Source organism: Peromyscus maniculatus, chromosome 10, assembly GCF_049852395.1.
Source record: "Peromyscus maniculatus bairdii isolate BWxNUB_F1_BW_parent chromosome 10, HU_Pman_BW_mat_3.1, whole genome shotgun sequence".
Taxonomy (NCBI): Eukaryota; Metazoa; Chordata; class Mammalia; order Rodentia; family Cricetidae; genus Peromyscus; species Peromyscus maniculatus.
The window spans coordinates 81074415-81095965 of NC_134861.1; the positions used below are offsets into that span (position 1 = coordinate 81074415).

The 21551-nt window shown below is 38.2% G+C and overlaps 1 protein-coding gene across 1 annotated transcript in view; it reads right to left on the reverse strand.

The window, feature by feature from the left end:
- The window catches only part of Uba6 (ubiquitin like modifier activating enzyme 6), a 69537-nt gene extending 48453 nt beyond the window's left edge, over positions 1 to 21084 (reverse strand). Inside the window, exons 1-9 of the mRNA XM_006983813.4 lie at positions 20948 to 21084; positions 19156 to 19218; positions 11402 to 11496; positions 10783 to 10811; positions 7394 to 7488; positions 6570 to 6681; positions 2445 to 2525; positions 863 to 985; positions 596 to 719 (exon numbers count right to left, since the gene is read on the reverse strand). Coding sequence (XP_006983875.1) covers positions 596 to 719; positions 863 to 985; positions 2445 to 2525; positions 6570 to 6681; positions 7394 to 7488; positions 10783 to 10811; positions 11402 to 11496; positions 19156 to 19218; positions 20948 to 21018 — 793 coding nt within the window. The 5' untranslated portion in view covers positions 21019 to 21084. The remainder of the gene's footprint in view (positions 1 to 595; positions 720 to 862; positions 986 to 2444; positions 2526 to 6569; positions 6682 to 7393; positions 7489 to 10782; positions 10812 to 11401; positions 11497 to 19155; positions 19219 to 20947) is intronic.
- Between the last annotated feature and the right edge of the window lie 467 nt (positions 21085 to 21551).

Consider the following 21551-nt stretch of genomic DNA (forward strand, 5'->3'; position numbering starts at 1 on the left):
GAATAAAGTATGCTGTGGGATGTTCTGTATGTCCTGTGGGAGCCCGTTCTTGGGTTCCTCGTGGCTTTACCCAGCAGGTCTGCATAGAGGATGATTAGGACCACGGGCCTGAGTGCAGGTGTCTGAGATGGTCTACACTTGGCTGTGCTGTGGGATGGTCTGTATGTCAAGTTGCTCTGATTGGTCAATAAATAAAACACTGATTGGCCAGTAGCTGGGCAGGAAGTATAGGCAGGACTAACAGAGAGGAGAAATAAAAGAACAGGAAGGCAGAAGGAGACACTGCCAGCCAGCCGCCACCCTGACAAGCAGCATGAAAAGATGCCAGTAAGCCACAAGCCGCATGACAGGGTATAGATTTATGGAAATGGATTAATTTAAGCTATAAGAACAGTTAGCAAGAAGCCTGCCACAGCCATACAGTTTGAAGCAATATAAGTCTCTGTGTTTACTTGGTTGGGTCTGAGCAGCTGTGGGACTGGCGGGTGACAAAGATTTGTCCTGACTGTGGGCCAGGCAGGAAAACTCTAGCTACAAAAGTATACGATTATAAATATGAATAACTAAAAAGGAACTAATAACATACATAACTTACCAGTTATCTGCTGTATAGATCCATTTAAACCTGTCATTCCATTAATTTCTCGAAATGTTAGGAATTGTCCTGTCTCAAGATTGTGAGGATGATTTTCAAGGCATGTAACAATGCCTGGATTAGCCTAAAAATCAGAGTACTCCATTGAAAACCAAGTTGTATATTCTATTATTATTTGCCAGTTTTTAAAAATAAGTCTATAAATGTTAAAAAACCAACATTCTTATACTCTAACAATTTAATTAAAATTAATTACTATAACCATACTTGTGTTATGTTTGAAATGAAAATTTCCTTTGGTTCTTCTCCTGTTGTATCTGAAACTTCAAATTCGTCACCAAAATCACAAAACAACCTGGACCAAATTCCATGTACATCTGCACTAATAAACTGAAAAGAAAAAAAATAAATTTATGTGAACTGGAAAAAGAAAAACCACCTCTTACGTCATTTATGATAACTTGATTTAGAATTAAGTACGTCCTCTGAAATGTAACATTAACATGAGTCATTGATAAGAAATAGACACCTTTAATCCCAACACTCAAAAGGCAGAGCCAGGCGGATCTCTGTGAGTTCGAGGCCAGCCTGATCTACAGAGTGAGTTCCAGAAAAGGTGCCAAAGCTACACAGAGAAACCCTGTCTCAAAAAAACAAAACAAACAAACAAATAAAAACAAATGTGGTATTTGGTGAGTGGGTTCCTGACACAATAAAATTAGATACATGATACCCTCCATGTATCACCATTGCATACTGTATGTTGTTTCAATAGCAAAAATTCTGGCTTGGTCATAGATTTCAAGTTCAATACATAAGAAACAGTTATCTTGGTTTAATGGTCTAGGAATGAATTATTATTTTACAGAAAAAGAAATGAGTGTACACTCACCAAAAGCATTAGTTAGTGGAAACAAGGAGAGGGCATTTAGTTAGGAGTAGTCTACAGAAAAAGGTCACAGTGCAAACCACACCATGAGGTTCTTGAGCACAATTACAAATGCTTTATGAAAAGTAATTTTTATAATAACAGCACAGTCTCCAGCCCAAAAATCTGTAAAGAAATTATTTTTTGTACTTCAAGCTCTTTCTGCACCTGTTACAAATCTATTTTGCTCTAAAAAATGTAGTCACAAAATTTGAGTGACAATGGATGGACTTAAAATGTATAACATTAAGAAAGGTCACACATTCTAAGAAGAAAACTCCACACATTCTGCATCATATATGGAATCTAGGCAATAATATATGCACATATGTAAATAAATGTGTCAGCGAGATAGTGTAACATGTAGAAAAGAGACCATGAAAGTATAAAATATTAGAGGATGAGGTAGGACTGAATGGACAAACTTATGAAAGAGAAAATAAAAGTAATTGTGCTAGTTCTGTCATGATATTTTGTTCTTGGACACATTCCAGTCAAAGTGTGAAATCCAACATGGATCTTACCAGCTTTAGAACAGCTACTTTTTTAAAATTTCCTGAGATTTACATATCTGGGTTTTGTTAATTTTGGGGTGTGTGTATGTGTTTAAGTTTTTTCTTTGTTGCATTTTTGTAGACAGGGTCTCACTACCTAGCTTGTAACTTGATATGTAGACCAGGCTCACCTTGGCACTTACAGGTATCTACCTGCTTGCTTCTGCCTCCTTAGTGCTGGAGCTAAAGGCTTGCACCAACATGGTGGCTACTTACAAAGTTTTAAAAGTATAAAGTTTATTTAAAAACAATTTTAACTATGACGGTACACATATAAAGCTTTTTATAAAACAATGAAAACTCTAAACTTTAATATTGAAAATGTTCTTCCTTTAGTTAACTGCATGTCATTATTAAACTCTATTACCTTAATTGGAGGGCACTGAGAATGGCAAAAGTCATTGATCTTCTTTTGTAAGGTCAGTTTCACTTCAGTCAATACTACGCACTGTTGAGAATAAATTAAAGATCAGAAAGTACACAATTACTTTTATAAAATACAACTTCTCAATTAGAAGCACATCAATTCAAATTTTGCCAAAGAATTATAGTTAGTTATCCTCACAAGAAGTTATTATATATCCTATACTGTGTTCTGTTCTAGGATTAATAATTATAGAAGTACAAAACAGAAAACCAAAATAAAAACATATAGAGAACATATGCTGATATTATGTAAATTTGTTTATTATAAAGGACTCCCAATTGGAAGCAACTCTTAGCATCATACAAAGTATGTAGTCTTCCCAGAGGGTTGGGGAGTCCCTGTCACTGTCCTGCAGTCACTAACACAGCCACCAAACATTACTTTCAGACAAGCTCAAAGAGGGCCAGCTGCAATTTAAAAGATATGAGTCATAACTCTCTAATTTCTGCATTCAACAGATTCACAAAATAAACTTTTTTTTGCTTTACATTAGTGTTAGTATTATTGCTAATATATTAATAATTTAATATGTTATATTATGCAATGTTATTTAAGATAGCAAATAATTTCCAATGCTTCATTTTTTAGCACTGTGATACAAGGTGTGAAAACAAGATTGTAATATAACTACTTTATACTTATAGAGGTCAAATACTTTCTTGAAAGCCATTTGCCTATCAAACATCAAAAGAAGATTGCAAAACATCAGAGATAGATTCTCAGCTCTATCCTCTTGTCAGTGCTTACACACAGGAGTTGAAATAGTTCCCTACAACATTTTCAGGTGTGGGTTTAAAACACGGTATGCTTCCTATAGTGAGACACTCCTCCAACATCTCTCATTCTGTACTCTTACTAAGTGCCGTGAATTAAGGTCCTGACCACTCTTCGCTTGGAGCCATTCTCTTTCCTCAGATTTTTCCTTTTGAAAAACTTCAGGCAAGAGGTAACATCTCCTTCAAAACGCTTACAACTTCCTGCAGAACACAGGTGCCCTAGCTCAATGTTGCCCTTTAAAGCAGGTATCTACGGAGAACTCTGCACTGTATTGGTGGGGAGGGGAAGGGCAGAGTTGGTGGTAGTAACAAGTAATGTAGTATGATGCTCACACCCTAAAACTTTGTCGTTTGGATTAGCATATAAGTTGCATATATTAGAAGGCTGTGTCACAGATCAATATGCACCTGCTATCTATGTACTGATGAAATCCATCCTTTCTTTTACACCTTTCCCCACACCTACATATGTGTAAGTGTGAAGACAGACAGACATACAAACACATACTCAAAAATCAAATTTTATCTAAGTATACACTGAAGGAAGGGCATTTATGTTTGATTACATATATTCAAGCTGGCCTTGCAGCTCTTGGTAAGCTGATTTCATTTAGGATGGTTATAAACCCCAGAAGTGGGATAACTACAACATACAGATTATTAATTTTTTAATTTAAAGGTTATGTGTCTGGTTATTTTTCCTGCTTCCACGTCTGTGTCCCACTTGTATGCCTGGAAGTGGAGGCCAGAAGAGGGCCTGTGACTCTCTGGGCTGGAGTTACAGAAGGTTGTGAAGAGCCATGTAGGTGCTGGGACTTGATTATCCAGGTTCTCTGGAAGAGTGCACTTAACTACTGAGCCAATTTTAGGACACAAGATTATTAATTTTGAGGACCATTCTTCCCAGAATTGTTTAACTTATACTTCTGCCAATATGGTATAAAAATTCCTTTTTTATGTAGATTTTTGCAGCAGGTCATCATTTTGTTCTTTTTTAAAAAAAAAAAAAGAAAGAAAGAAAAATAATAGCTTTCTAATTGGGATGGGTGAGATTTTTGAAGTTTATTTTATTTTTCCTTTCTGTAACATAGTGGTCAAAGAAGACACAGTATTTCTTTCTCCTTTCAGACAAGGTTTCATGAAGTCCAGGGCAGCCTTGAATTTGGCATGTGCAAAAAATGACACTCAACTTATGATTCTCCTGCCTCCATCTTACATGTCTTACATGTAATTTTATCTGATGCTGGCAATGAAACTCAAGAGTTTTGTGAATATTTAGGAAGCAATCTAGCAACTAAGATAATCTCCACTACTGCGATTTTGGTGAATGTCTCAAGATTTGTTCTTATGTCCTAATATGTAATGTTCTTTAAGGACTGTTTCATTATGCTGAGGATGTATATTCTATACTTGTTGGATAAAATGTTCTCGGTATATCTGCTGCTCAGGACATTACCTAGAGTACATCAACACTGAATTTTTCTGTGGGGGAATTGAGAAAGGGTATTGTTACTATGTAGAACTGGCTGGCCTTTTACTCACTACTTAACCCAGCATTTCTGTAAGCTTACAGCAATCTTCCTTTCTTTGTCTCTCAAATAGGACTGGCGGTCTGTGTCACCACAACCAGCTTGCTGTTGGTTGATTCTGTATCTGATGATCTGTCCATTGATGACATCTTACAGTTACTCTGTGCAAGAATACCTACTCCTGCTCACTTTGGGTTTGTGTGTGTGTGTGTGTGTGTGTGTGTGTGTGTGTGTGTGTGTGTGTGTGTGTGTGTGTGTGCTGTGTGTGTCTGAAAGCCGGAGGATGACCCCGGGGTGTCGTTCTCTACTGTAAGAGCACTGCCATGTTGCCGAGTCATGGTCTCTCACAGGCAGAGCTCACTGGGTCAGCTAGGATGGCTCACAGCTAGGACAGCTCTCAGAATCCCCGTGTTACTCCCACCCCAATGCTGGCAAAGCCACGCCCTGCTTTTTACGGGAGTGCTAGGGCTATGAACTCAGCTCCTCATGCTTGTAGAGAAAGCACTCCTACTCAGGCTGTCTTCCCAGGCCTGCACCCTTCCCCATCTTTCCCCTTTCAGTGTCCTCTGTGTTTACTACCGAAGTCAGTTTCTGACAGACTACCGGTATGCTGTCCAATCTTGTTTTCGATTCAGTCAATCTGTGTCATCTAACGGAAATACAGTCCATTTACACTTAAAATTAATACAATGTTTTCTTATTTGTTTTAAATATCACCCATTTAAGTTTGCCTTTCTTCATGGGAATAAAAAATGCCATTCCATTTCCTCTTGGTCAGGTAAGGTTTTTGTTCACTAACGGTTTACTGGCCAGTGAGTGAGGCTATCTTTAGATGTGACTTGTTCACCATTGTGGCTTGGCTCTTTTCATTCTTCTTTTCTGTGTCTTCTTTAACAAACGGGATTCATCTTCCATATACTTTCATGTGTATTCACAATGCTCGCCATGATTCTTCTGCTTATGGATGGGAACTCCCTTGAGCATCTTTTGGAAGCCTGGTCTGGTAGTAATAAATTCCTTCATGTTTTGTTTTGTTTTAAATCTTGAAATGATTTTTTTCATCTTGGAAGGATAGTCTTCCCGAGTGTAGTAAAGCTAGTTGAATTACTTTTTTTCGTATTTCTTGGGTTCCTATGCATGTTAAAATCTATGTTTCTGATTGATCATTTTGATGGCTTATACCCTAGTGTTTTCTGTCAGTATTTATGAAACATTACAGGCTAATATAACAGGGTGTAAATTCATAAAATCTAGTTCAGGCTCCAGCCCATCTTTAATCTAAGAACTTGTTGTGTTCATCAGGTGCCAAAACTTTTTGACATTAATGTCTCTTTTCGTATGTGCAGCGTATGAACATGTAAGTGGTCTTAAATGTGTTTGCGTAAGTCAGAGGTGACATCTAGTATCTTCCTCTATCACTTTTCATTGTGTTTTTCGGAGACAGTTTCTCCCTGAACCAGGAGCTCATCCATTAGCTAGGTTGGATGGCCAGCAAGCAATGGGGGTCAGCGTGGGTATTGGGGATCTGAACTCAATTCTTTTGCTTATTGTTAAGAACCACTGAATTTCAACTGCACGTTACTGTCAAATACCCAGCTTACGTTCAGGAGTTATTAGGGCTCTTTCTTAAAAGGATCATTTAATAAATATTGTTTTAACTTGACTTTTTTTCATTCTGCTCATCAATATATTAGGTTGTACTAGTTTTATCATATAACTTCCTTGGAATCTATCAATAACACTTAATATAAAATACTAACCTGGTATTTTTTTAAGAAGGAGAGTTCTGTAGTTTCATCAAAAGGGACAGAGGATGATGAGACATGAACATATGGATTTAGTTCTGCAATATGATGAAGTACAGCTTCAGCCCTGGAAAATAAATATATTTACTAATTTCTCATTTATTCTACTCAGTCTCAATATTAGATACTTGATTAACATGAGCAGGACCTAGCACATGAAATATTAAGGAAAACTAACTAAAATGTAGATAAACAGAAATTTATTCATTTTTCTAAACAGCTTCCCAATCTTAAGACATATTCTCACATTCTATAGCAGGCCTACCACTCTTTACATATATCCTCTGACTTCTAATCTCCAAGCTTAAGTCTCCTAATGACAGCAATACCAGACTTCTTTAGTTGTGAAAATAGAGGGACTATCAGAGGGAACAAAGAGTATATAGGCATGGACAAGGCAGGCAACAGCAAAAGGTCACAGAATATAGATGTCATGAAAGCAGGAGGAGAGACAATCCAAATGAAAGAAGAGAAGGTAAAGGAGGTCAGTGGGGGCAAAGCAAACTATAATGGTAGATATGTATGAAAAGGTCACAATAAACCCATTACTTTGTTAAGTAATTTAAAAAAAAAACTTCCTTTAATGATGTCAAATTCATTTTAAAACCTTGACAAAGGAAATAAATATATGCCAGAGTTTATTTATCTAGGGCAGTGCAAATTCACCTTGACAAAGTAAACAGCTGTGACTAAATTGGCATTCTCAACACAGAAAACATTCTAAATATTCTTTAAAAAAAAAAAAAAAAACTCATGACACTGTATCAAAATATCTTTACCTGTTTCTCTCATTAACAACATCATCTTCACACAGAAAGAAATTGGTCCCTAGATCCCATGCTTGACATATTTTTGTATCATGAATTGTCAGTGCCTTCAAAAAAAAACAAAAAAGGAAAATATCTGTTAAGTCCAAAATAGAACCAGGAGCATACTACCTTTAAGGCTATTTACAATGTATTGAAAATTCTATGTATACATGAGTAATGAAAAGAACTTAAGTGTTGTAAGAATTGAAAAGGATATACAATTACATCTTTATTCAGAAGACAGGACTATAAATACCTGAAAAACCCCAACACCCAACAACCTGATGTAAAAACTACATAGTCAAAAGGTTTAAATTTTATGAAAGTGGCATGTTATTAAAAAGAATAAATAAAGGAAACATTCAGAAAAATTTATATAAAAACACTTCAAAATATCCCATACCTCAGATGATAAGGGTAATGGGTAAACTAGGAAAAAATGTAAATTTTATCATGTCACACCTCATAGAAAAAGATTAATTTACAAGGAATATGCTGGAATATACATATTTTATTGCTCTTGAATATGAAATGCTGAATTATGTAGCACCTTCCTCATTCATTAGACTGGTCAAGTTCAACAAGCTGACAGCATGTTCTATCAGAGGATGATGGGAATCAATCACTCTCATGCATTATGATGGCACTATTGGTGCCTCAACCTCAATGGAAAGCATTTTAGTATAACCTGTCAAGACGGACACTTATTTCCCCTTTAACAGAGAAATCCTATTTTTAGGAATCTGTCCCAAAGACATCCTTGAAAAGATTTTCAAAAGCTCTTATAGCCAAGATTATTAAATGTATTACTATTAAAAACACTAGAAACAAATATGTACATGAATATGGGAAAATTGGAATAATGTAATATATCCATACAATGTATCTTCTAGTAACTATAAGAAAATAGAATCAAAAACATTTATCACTATGGAGTAATCTTAGGGAGATGCTGTAGGGTAATAAAAAGCAAGAAACTTTAAGACACAGGGTGAGACAGACATATAGACTTGAATAGGATGTCTATGTATGCATGTATTTGCTTTTATTTAAATACAAATGATGAGTAAATCAAGTTTAAAAGTGATTATCTAAGGGAAAACAGAGTAGACAGAAACCAGACTAACCTGAAAATACCTTACTTTATGCTTAATTTTGAATTAAATAAATACCCTATAGTAGGAATATTGAATTTAAAAAGTGATACCTAAAAATTCAACCAGAAATAAACTAAACTATTTCTGAGTTGTTTGCATGGTTACTTGGAGGAGTTATTGAATATGATTTTCTTTTTAAAAGCTATCAGACAAAATCAAGGGGTTTTAGAAAAGGATAAGAGATACTAATTTTCAATAATTTGTTAGTAATATTGAAATTGTTATTCTGAAACTGTTGTACAAGTTAAATACAATACAAGACAAGTAAGTGGACTGTCATTAAAAACCATGAATCTTACCTAAGAGAAAATACAACAACAGAAAGTGAAAGAAGCAATCCATCATTCCTAAGTAAATCAGAAAGTTTTATACTAACTCATAATATTAAACTTGAATACGCGTCAGTACTTCCTGAGGATTAATGTTTTATCTCCATCCCTCAACCAGACTTAAGTGACAAAGACTATGGGGGCAATGTCAAAGAATTCACCCCACTAATGACAGATGAACCAATTAGTGCTAATAAAAACAGAAAGTACAATGAATAAAAACATTCCCGCAGTACATTTAAATATACAAGTTTGTCATGGTTTAAGTAAGTTCATTAGGCACGGCTGAGGGATGGTCAGCATGACTTTCGGAAGGTGGCAAATGGGGTAAAATCCAGTATACGCTTCATCCTGCCTTTGTACATGCAGTCTATACTTTAGAGAAATTAAGTCATCAATGAAAATTATTTTTAATATTATTATAGCTAATAAATGAGGAAGGAATGACAACTGTTAACTCTTAATGAAGTAATGAATATAGACAATGATGATTAATAGATAAAATAATAATAAAGAGATTAGAATATTATCACCTCCTGGCAGAGCCCAGTATTTCCTACAAAAAAGTCTTGTCAAAGGAATCAAATCTCAGTTTGAATCTGGATATGACTACCAGTTTGTCGGAAAATACAGGACACAAGAATATACAACAAATATTTTTTCATCCCTTCTACTTCGCAGGAGACAGGTCTCACTATGGAGCCCTGGCTGGCCTGGAACTCACTATGGAGACCAGGACCAGGCTTGGTCTTCAGCCTCTGAAGGGCTGTAATTAGACGTGTGCCACTGCCACAACACGACTACTTTTTTCGAGAAATGAATTTTATTAAGGTGAAAAACAATCAAATCAGGGAAGGAAAACCTACAAATTAAAAGAAAGAAAGTCACAGTGCACAGATTCTCTTGGTTCCTGAGTAGAACAAAAGAGAATAAACTTTAAAAAGATTTCTCAAGAAAACAAAGCTGAACTCTCAACTGGGCATTTTGTTTATGTCAGCAGCTTTCAGGGTGACACCAACAATCCAGACTTCTTGATATCTAGGCTTTTGGGTAATCCCTTCTCTTGACTATGAGCTAAACTTATTCTGAACTAAGGTGCTGAAGAACATCCTCTGTCTTGCTGAGTATAGTCCCTCTCTTGTTTAGTGCCTTAGGAAGCCAGCTGGTATGTGGTCAGCAGCACTGTGGAGAGAGGCACATGGCTAGAAATGGAGAGTGACCTCTGGTCTATAGCCAGTAAGGAACTAAGGTCCGCAGTCCTACAACCCACAAAGAAAGCAACAACCAATGTGAGCTCTGCAAACAAATTCTTTAACAAACCCCCCTAAGATGGTCGTGTAGCTCCTATGAATACCGTTGGCAGCCTTGTGAGAGACCCTAACAGAAGAACAAGCTAAAATCTTTGCCCATGCAAATGGACATAGTGCATGATGCTGTGAAATTTTGGGATAAATGATGTTAAAGAAATAAAAAACTAATACAACAATCTTAAGAAATTATTAGATTTTTAAGGTGTTAAAATGGTACTAAGTTGTGGTTATATTAAAGATATATACTAAAATATTTAAGAACAATAAAATAACTTAAGTTTTATTTAAAGAATTGAACAGCTGCAGCCAGTAGGTAATGGGAAGCAAATATATGAAACATACATGGACAATGAGTTGGTAAGTGAAGCTGTGTGATAGGTACTTAAGAATGTGTTAAGTGACTCTTTTTATGTTTAGATTTTCAATAAATTAAAAAAAGAACCACATGGCATTAGTGATTCTGTTACGTAAAAAGAAACAGTAAGACAAAGTACTTATCACTACACATCAGTAAAAACGAAATAGTTCAGAACAAAGCACTTTTCATACTGCAGTTTACTCACCTTAATCCCTGCAAGAACAAGATTCTTTGCTATAAAGGAAAGAGAAAAGAAATGACTTAGCATTGCAAATTCATACAAAATACAACTTCATGGAACTTCATCACAGTTCTGAATAACTATACCTTTTTATTTTTTAAGAAAGTTAGAAAATCCAGGTGGAAAAAAATGAATTGATAAATTTTACATAATCATATCATTTAAAGATATCTATTCATTTCTCAGTGTTTTTATGAATATACTATGCAACCATAATGAATTACGAATGATTATTTAGCCAGGTATGGTGGAGGCAAAGACAGATAGATCTTTGTGAATTCAAAGCCAGTGTGTTCTACACAGTGAGTTCCAGACAGGCAGGGTTACATAGTAAGACCCTGTCTAGACAAAACAAAACGAATGATAATTTGATTAATAGTTATTAAGCTATTAAAATTACCACATAAAGGAGTGTTTTGGTTTTTCTGTGGAAGACAAAGTATTTTGTGCTACAAAATATTTTGTCAAAAAAATCTGATCAACACTTTGACTCTACTTTCTTCTAAAGAAATTAAGAGTTATATTCTTTATCTTATGCAACTCAAAAGTATCACCGAAATTATAGGAATAAAATATTGCTTACCAATTTCTACTCCAAGACCACCCACACCACTTAAGAAGACATGGGACTTGGCCATCTTCTGCATTGCTGTGTCACCAAGAACATACCTCTGTCGACTGTATGTTAAACACAGTGAAAATAAAGAAATTATTTCATCAATATATGCCTTCAAGTTTTGCAAACTAACAGCCATGACACTCGATTCTGTCTAGGGTTGTTTTAGACGATTTGTACAGCATTTAAAGTTAAGCAACTGAATTCCTAACTATATAGGACACTTTAAAAATGAATGTAGTCTGGCACTACAATCCACATTCCAACAAGGCAGAGCTGAGCAGGAACTGTCCTCCTTATGGAATTATGTGAGGCAGACTTGCCATTGTTCCATTCCCTCCTGGTCCACTCATTTCATCCTTTCGGCATCACTACAGGCATCTGATTCTGCTACCTTTGTTTTAAAATTGACTACAAAAAAAAAAAAAAAAAAAAAAAAAAAAAAAAAGAACTTAAAATTGACTACAAACAGGACTTTGGAGGGAAAAATTCAGCTCTCTTAGGAGCTTGGTCCTGCCTCAACTTGCTGTGCTATGCTTTGTTGACTCCCATGGGAGGCCCGCCCCTTTCTGAATAGAGTCTGGAGGAGTGGATTGGGGAGGGGTATAAGGGAGGTGGGGGGAGGGAACGGGAGGAGAGGAGAGAGGGGAACCTGTGGTCCATATGTAATTACTGAAAAAAATCCATTAAGAAAAAAAGCTTAAAAGTCACAAAAGGGCCGGGCGTGGTGGCGCACGCCTTTAATCCCAGCACTTGGGAGGCAGAGGCAGGCGGATCTTTGTGAGTTCGAGGCCAGCCTGGGCTACCAAGTGAGCTCCAGGAAAGGCGCAAAGCTACACAGAGAAACCCTGTCTCGAAAAAACCAAAAAAAAAAAAAAAAAAAAAAAAAGTCACAAAAGGACTAAGTAAGTTATACAAGGCTTGTGAAGGATGAAACTTAAGGATGATAGATGTTTGAGAATTAAGATTTATACTATACATCCCTAAGGTTATAATGACCTACTTATTCATGGTAATAAGAACTAACTTAAAAAATGTTAAAAAAGAGCGAGAGAGAACTGGTCAGGCAATTCTTGAGTATTACTTTGTATTGAAGACCTGGTAAAGTACACTTTGGATCCTGTTAAGTTATGCATCCTAAGAACAGGGAGGATCAGGTCAAGGTTTTAAAAAAAATACGTATGTTCTGGAAATCAAAAAAAGGTCTGCTCTATTGACAAGTCAGTAGCAACAGGTTATCTGAATTAATAGGAAACAATAATACACCAGTCCTCGTAGATAATACAAATTCCAAAAAATCCTTATGAGAATTCGATATAAAAAAGTTTGGTGTAAGCAATAAATAGTTTTAGTAACTCTTTGGTTATATTTAGTTCTCAAATTATAATACTGACACTTAATATATATTAAAATAATTTGCATATTTTAATATCTCAAAAGCCTGGAAGTGTTGTCTAGTTAGATGAAAACTGTAACTTTACCATTTCCTTCTTTGTTCTCTAAAAAACAGAATAAAACCAGAACTTTTGGACATACATAAGTTTATTTACGTGGGGTCAGTGCTGGGGACTGGCCTCAGAGAAGGCAAGCAATCTACTAACTGAGCTATATTCCCAACCTACATCTTAAAACTTTATATTTTTTAATCAGTATTTACGACTTTCGTTTTAGAAGTAAAAATTATTCATTTACTCCTTACTGAATATCTGTTAGTGTGTGTTTGGCCTGTTTTCAACTTTATGTAAATTACACCATTTTAAATGTGTGTCCTGTTTTGTGTCTTTGAATGAAAACTACATAGGAGAGTCTCCTCTGAGATTATGGTTTTTCCACTTTAATTTTTTTTAATTAAAATGTTATTACATCATTTTTCCCTTCCAATCTCTTCCTTTTAGCCCAGTCTCTCCCCATATGTTGCTCTCTCACAAACTCATGGCCTCTGGAATCTTTTTAACTGTTGGTCACACACACATGCGTATGAATATATATTCCAAAGTATACGAACACATCTGCTCAGTCTGTATAATGTTGCTCATACGTATATAGTTTCAGGTCTGACCACTTGGTATTAGATAACCACCGGGGGACTCTCTTCTGGTAAGATTGTTTTCTCCCACTCTTGGCATTCCTTAGTTGCCTATAGTTTTGTTAGGGTTGGAACCCCTTGCGATTTCCCTCTCTGAAGTTAACATGATTTTTTATATGTACATGTGGAGCCTGTGTGTAAGGGTGCCCACAGGGGACAGTAGCAGATACTCTGGAACTGGAGTTACAGAATGTTCATGAGCTGCCTGATATAGGTCCTGGGAACTGAGCTCCACTTTTCTGTAAGAGCAGTATGTGCTTTTACCACTGAGCCATCTCACTAGCCACATTTATGAGATGTATTCATCTTGATTAATGTAAATGGTCAATGATTTTCATTTTTTCTGATCTATATTATACTGGTGACACTATTAAGTGGGCATGCCACACAGTAGTGAATATGACCGGAAAATAGAAATCACCAAGGCAGTTTACTTTGAGAAAGTCCTAACTACTAAAATTTCCGTCTTTGCTAAAGGAACACTGTGTTCTCATATTTTAACACAGTGACCCTAATTTTACTTCCTTGAAGCCATCTAACCCCTCTCTGAAGATCTGCAGATTGTATTCACAATTTAGTATTTTCTCCCTAACATCTTCAATTCTGTAATTTTTAAAACAAAGTAATTTCCAGTCCCTCTTAATAGTCTAAACGTTTTCTTCTGGATGTACTTCAATGTTCCTTATTATATGTCTGTGTTATTTATTAGAAACAATATTCCAGGAAGCTGGAAAAATCCTCAATGGTTAAGAGCACTTGTTACTCGAACAGATGACCTGGATTTGGTCCTGGGCACCCCATGCGGTGCTTCACAACATCCGCAACTCCAATTCCAGGGGGTTCTGATGCCCTCTTCTGACCTGCACAGGCTCCAGCCATGCGTGTGGTGCACACACACGCAGGTAAAACACTTCATACACCAAAAAACAAAAATATCTAATGCTTTAAAAAGAAAGGCTCTGGATAGATTCATTGTACAGAGAAAATAACAGAGTGAACTTCATAAAGGTACTATTAAGGGTCACAGTCAAAAGATAAAAAATGTAAAATACTCAGCAAAATGTCTATGACATGCCCTGTGAGATAGATAATCAAACCACTGTATAAGGTAATACACAGAAGTACCAGAAACTATGGGAAATCAGTAATACAGAAGATTATTTGTATTTAGGTTAGGAATGGAGTGATTTCAAAATGAGGTTCATTTAGGTTGACTTCTACTAAAGAATCAGTAGTAGTTCAAAAGTTCATCAAGATAGGAAAAGCATAGGAATGTGACTTGGAACAATGATTGCCTAGCATGCACAATGCCCTGGGTTCAATCCTCAGCACTGTGTAACTGGGGTAAGTGTTGCATGCCTCTTCCAGCGCCTGAGAGGCAGAGGCTTGGGGGGATGGGGGGTGGGTCAGGAACTCAAGGTCATACTCAAGCTACCTAAGTTTATGGCCAGACTTGGTTACCTGAGACTTCTACCTTGGGCCAATGTGGAATAATAGGAATTAGATTTATTCTCCTGTTTTAAATAACTGAAAACTGATAAAATATAAACAAAACAGCATTTCAAACATTAAATACCAAATAACTTAAGATGGCAATCTCTGATAGAAAACAAAGTGAGTCTCTCTCTCTCTCTCTCTCTCTCTCTCTCTCTCTCTCTCTCTCTCTCTCTCTCTCTCTCTGAGATGGGGTCTTCAATTAAATGAGAGTACCATCACATCCATGGCCTTAATTTAGATGTAACCTGAAGGATTTCTAGGTTGCAGCAGAGGGAGGGAAATGCAACTGAAATCTGGTGGTCTCCCTAATCTGATGAGCTGTAGTGAAGAGGCTCGAGTTTGGCCAGAGGATGGCTCAGCACCTGTCACCAAGCCTGATGACCTGAGTTCAATCCCTGAGACCAACAAGGTAGGAGAGAAACTATCTCCAACAGTTTCTCTGACCCTCCACACACATGCATGTGAGTGCACACGGAAATACATGCATAAATAAATATTAAAAAACAATTTAATGAGATAAGAAAAAGTTAGGATTTTAAAGTAGAGGACTAGAAATCAACAGAAGGGTCTCCAACTTAAATTTAGTATAGATTGGTGAACACAGTTGGAAAAATCTAAAGCTGGAAAAATTACCTTAAAGGACAAGAGAGCAATCACTACTATTAAAATAGAGCCCACAAAACTTTGTGTTTTGCTTTAGTTAAGAACAAAAATATCTCACAATATAAAGGGCATTAGATATAGTATTAAGAATATTACATAAATAGTGAAGGAAATTTTGCTCCAAACTAACTGAAGATTCCTTTTGGTCTTAAGCTAGAAAGCAAGCCAGTAAAGGAACACACTGTTTTTAAATAATTTAACTGTGTTCCTAAATAAAGCTAAAGAATATTTTAGGAATCTAAAATTATCCAGCATCCAAAAACATAAAATCCACAAGGTTTGACATCCATAAAAAAGTTACCAGTATACAAGAAGTAGGGAAATACAACCCCTAATGAACTAAACATAACCAACAGATGCACCTTCAGGAATAACACAGACATTCCATCAATTATAAATAGGATCCACATATTCAAGAAGAGGGAAACATAACCAAAAAAACCTTGGGAGGATTGAAATATAAATCTAAGATAAAAATAGTCTGCATGGAACTAACGACCTAAAGTTCAGCACCAGCACTTCCTAACATGAAAACAGATACAGCCTGAGACAGTTATGGTGCTTCTTTAGCCCAATATATATGAAATTGGAAGTCCTAAAACAGAATATGAAAAAGAGGGAACAAAGAAGGTATGAATGACTAGTAGTCAATTTTTCCCCCAGAAATACTAAACCCACATATTGCAATGTAAACTATTTCCAAACAAAAAACACAAAGGAAACTAAGCGCACCACAGTATATTACAAACCTAGGAGAGAAGATCAGATCTTCGAAGTGGCTAGAGGCAATGGGGCATTGTGAAAGGGGGAAAGGTAAGAGTACCCGCCAGCTGTTTTCTCCCAGGGAATCAGAATCACAGTATTTTTAAAAGTATAGAAAGTCAAAAAAAAAAAAAAAAAAAAAGCATCAAAACACAGTGACCTGAAATTCCACAACCTATCAAAAGTATTTCTCAACAGTAAAAGATAAGAATCTGAATTTACCAAAAAGCAGAGAGAACATTAGAAATGATAAAAAGTGTGGATAAATACATATTTTTTTTTTACCGTCACAGTAATTAATAATAGAGTGTGAATTTATAAAACATGCAGAACTAAATGTCAGACAATAGGAGCACAACTCTTCTAACAGGAGGGAAAGCAGCACTCTGCTGGATGGTTTTACACTATACAGGAGAAGCGCTATCCCCTAAACATATGTTGTATAAAACCAAGGACGGTGATGCTCAATGAAGCAGAACTGAAAAGCAGGCCTGGAGAGACGGTTGGGCAGGTCAAGTGTCAGGCACGAGCACGACAACTTGAGCTTATCCCGGAACCCACGGTAGGAGGAGGAAACTCCCCAATCAGCACTACCAACTGAGAAACAAACAAGCATTTACAAGAGCGTGTGGACATCATTTCATCGTCAAACCATAACGCTATGCCACATCCTCCACAGTCTAACAGTCCAAATATTACAACAGTATCAGAAGTCCAAGTCCATAGCACATTCTGAGACTAAAGGCAAACTCTTAGCTGTGAGCTATAAAATAAAAAACAAAGTTACACACTTCTAAGGTAAATAGCGGAGTATTTACCCTGTTAGGGAAGAACAGGGATAGAGAAGGGAAGGAAAAGGTCAATGAGGCCAACATTGGAACCCACAGTTCTCTGTCCAGCATCTGCCTCACAGGATGGTCTCATCTTCTCCCAGCCCCGCCCTTATGGTCTTACTGGCCGGAACTACATGGATTCTCTCTTGCTGGCTCTGCACACTGCCTGCAGCTTTCCTGAAGAGACATTTCATGCACTGGCATCTCCATGAATCCAGGTTATTCACTGGAGCTTAAGCTTCATCTTCACAGCTCTGAGCATTGCCCGTCAGAAGCTGCCTGCAGGATCCTGACCCTTCCACTCTAAGATCTCACTGGAATTAAGTTCCCAATCAAGCGACAGCATCACACACTGTACTGTGTGGCACATGAGATGTGACGGAGCTCTTCATGGATGCCGATGCTCCCCTCACAACAACCATGTTTCTGAAAGTATTGGTAGACAAATCTCTGGATCTTCCCAACATAGAGGATAGGTTTTTACATAGAAAATCTATTCTAGAATTCAAGTTTCCCTAAGCTTTGTTACTAAAAATATTTCAGTGTGTGGATGCTTGAACTACTGAATGTGTGTAACAGTTTGTGTATAGAGGTCCAAGGACAACTTCTGGAGAGTCAGTGCTCTCCTTCCACCATGTGGGTATTGGGGATGAAACTTAGGTTGTGAGGCTTGCTAACAAGTGCCTTTACTCACTGACCCATTTCTCCAGTCCTGAGAGATTGCTTAGATACACCTGAAACTGAGAACTTAATATGACTTCATTCTTTTTCTTTGTTACTTGGTCCTAAAATCCAAGGAACATGTGAACAGCACTACATCTCTTTTAATTTTCCAGAGGTACTCAAGCAGTCATTAAATTCTCTAACTCTCACAATTGCTAAGGTAGGAGTATCAACGCATTGACTTTGCATAGCTCTTTAAACAGTTAATAGCACAGATTATCAGTACTATCAGGAGGAGAGTCTTTACCAACGTTAAAATTAATCAACTTAGCAAAAAAAAAAACCCACACAATTAAGGAAATTCATCCTGGAAATTCTGTTTCTCTAGAGTCACTTCTGGTATAAAATTACGTACTGATTATTTTTCTCATTTCTGTGACAAAATACTGGATAGAGAAACCTAAAGGAAAAACAGATTTATTTCAAAGGTTCACAGTTTCAAAGAGTTCATTTATGGTTGCTTAGTCTCATGCAAGTGGCAGATGTGTGTGTAGACCTCAGTAATAAATCAAAACCACAGCAGAGAGACAGACTGGAACAGATGGCCAGGTACAACCTTCAGAAATGATCTACTGCATCAAGTGATCTACTCTTGTCTACCTAGGCCCCATCTCCTAAAGATTCTACATTTCCCCCAAAAGTACTGCCAACTAGGGATCTTTAGATACACAAGTGTGTAGAAGCCTCTTCCTATTCAAGCCATATCTCATTTAAAAAAGAACTCATTAAATTCATTCAAATTATAACTCTCAGTCACATATTTCTCCATTTTCTATAGATTATATCTTCTTGAGAGTACACTGAAATAACCGTCCTCTAAAATTTGACCACATAACTAAGGTAACTGAAGAAGCTCCCATACTGTAAGAACATTAGTGAAGCCTCCTGTCTAAACTCAAGACATTTACTTTCATATTGGACAATGAAGTACTTCTTAGTCCTATCCTTTACGTCTAAAGAAACTGGAGTTTATTTACATAACATTAAAATGTTCATACTACATATAACATAAGAAAACTCCATACAAATCCCAATTTCAATTTGAGAGGGACCTGTAGGATATCCATACAAAATTCTGCACGGGCATAATCTTCAAACAGACTATGAGATTCTGAACTAATGATCAGGAAAGGTGGGTTTCAGTCTGAAGTTCTTACCTGTATAATCCATCATCGATTTCCACAGATTCTGTTGACATGGTAGGAAAATTTTTACTTGCACTAGGGGGAAGAAAAACAAACCCAAACTTTTAAGACCAAATACGGCTTTTGAATATTCATTCATACTCTATAATGTGAAATTCAGTTATGCATGAGACCAGATTCACAAGTTACTAAAGGCCCTCATATACTAAATGCATATTTTATTAGGGATCACCTTCCTTAAGATTTTTTTTTAATGTGTTGAAGTTAATTTCACTAATTGCTGCTCTGTGCAGTTTCACTGTTGAGATTTTAGAGCCACCAGACAGTAACTGCACTCTAAGATATTGTCTAGCTAATAAAATCAGCATAGTCATATAACATACTATTCTGGCAAAAAAGGTGTACACACACTCACAAACATTTGTAGTTTCCTATCATCTTGTTTCTACTACACTTTTACTTGCTGTCCTATTTTGGCCAAAATTAGTTTGGTGAATTAAATTTCTGAGTAAAAATGAGAACGGGTACATGTACACCCTGCTCTGCCACTTAATGGCTATGCCTGGCACTAACTTTCCAAAAAGTTCTCTCTCACTGACTGTTTCAAGAATATGTTCAGTTGGGTGGTGGCGGCACACACTTTTAATCTCAGCACTCAGGAGGCAGATCTCTGTGATTTTTGAGGCCAGCCTGGTCTACAGAGCGAGTTCCAGGACAGACTCTAAAGCTACACAGAGAAACCTCATCGGGGGTGGTGTGTGTGTGTGTGTGTGGGGGGGTTGTTCAAAAAAAGCCATGCCTGATTGCACATACTTCTAATCTCAGAACTCCAGAGGAGGAGGGAAGAGAATCAGGGGTTCTAAGCCACCCTGGGCTAACTAGAAGGCTTGTAGCCAGCCTCAAAGCCAATAATAATTAGCAATAATAATAATGATGATAATAAAACAATAATGATATCTATGAAACAAAAATGCTCCAACTAAGGGGTGATTATTTGTATTAAGTAATATTTCTCAAGTCGATTTTAGCAGCATCTGCCTGGGCAGACAATCCGGTTACTTAAATCCAGTGCTTGAAGCATCCTTCCCTATATGCAATGTAAAACGCTAAAGACTTATGTTAACTGGAAATAATAAACTCAACGCTTCTCTACTTGGTATATAGAATTCTTATACGGGGCAGGATCCAAGTGTGGGGTTTGATTGATTCTAAGATGTCTGAAAGAGAAACAACCCAAACACACAGGGGAGAGTACAGAAAAGAAAAAAAATCTACAAGATCCTAAGTGGGAAATAATCATTAAAAGCCTTGGGCTCCTCCCCGTGCCCCAGCACCCGCGTAGCCAACAGGGGTTTCTCGGGGTGTCCAAGCTGCAACCGATTCAGCCAGACTTGCTCCTTCATGTAATAGTTTTTCCAAGTAGGACGGCTGCAGGATGGAGCAGAGCGGCGCTGCAGCTGCCTCTTAAAAAGAAAGGTGCCAAGCGACAGGGGGGCCACGACCCACTCCTGACCAGGCCCGACAGAAGGAGCGACCTGCGGGGAGGATGCTGGACCCCACACGGAACCGGGAAGGCTCGGGTGCAGCCAAATCTCCCCGGCAAAGGCCAGCGGCGAGGCCGTGGCGCCCACGCCGCCACACCCACCGCCAGCTCACTCTCGCTCGCCCGCTCGCCCGCTCCCCGGGGCTCGCCGCTGCCCCGTGGCCTCCGCGCGCACCGAAGCCGCCCCAGCCCAGGACGGGAGCGGGCGCCCGCGACCCTCCGCTTCTTCCCGCCCAGCCCGCCCGGGGCCAGGCGGCTCACCTGCAAGCTCCCCAGGAGGAGCAGGACGCCTCTTCCCGGCGGAGAGCAGCCAACGGCTCAGACCTCTTCATCGCCCGGCCGAAGACGCTGCAGCAGCCCCGGGGAGGGAAGGCAGGAGAGGGGGCGGGGCCGCGAGGGTCAAGGGGCGGGCGGCGACGTCACCGGGGGCGGGGCTGGGGCCGAGCGCCCAGGACCGTCTTTCCCGTCAGCCCCAGGGACTCCTGACTTCCGGCTGGGGTGGGGCCGCGGGGCGCGCTTCCGTGCAGGTGAGGGGCGTGGCTAAGGGAAGGAGCCTGAGCACCGAGGGGCAAACGCGGAACCAAAACACGGGGCGCACGCGTCACCTCCGCTCCGTGGGAGCTCAACGCGGGAGGGGTCGAGGTCCGCCGAGGGACGGAGCTCGCGCTGCAAATCCTAGGGTGTTAGAGCACCTGGAGGAGATCGGTTTCCCAACCAAAACCAAAACAAAACCCGAAGTCATCGTGGCTGGGATGCCACTTCAAGATTTCAGTAGTCTTGAGCATCTAGTGCGTGAGAGACGCAGATTTCTGTAATCAAGTGACTTTTCAGAGATGTAGAATTTGCCACTTTAATTTTAGGGAGG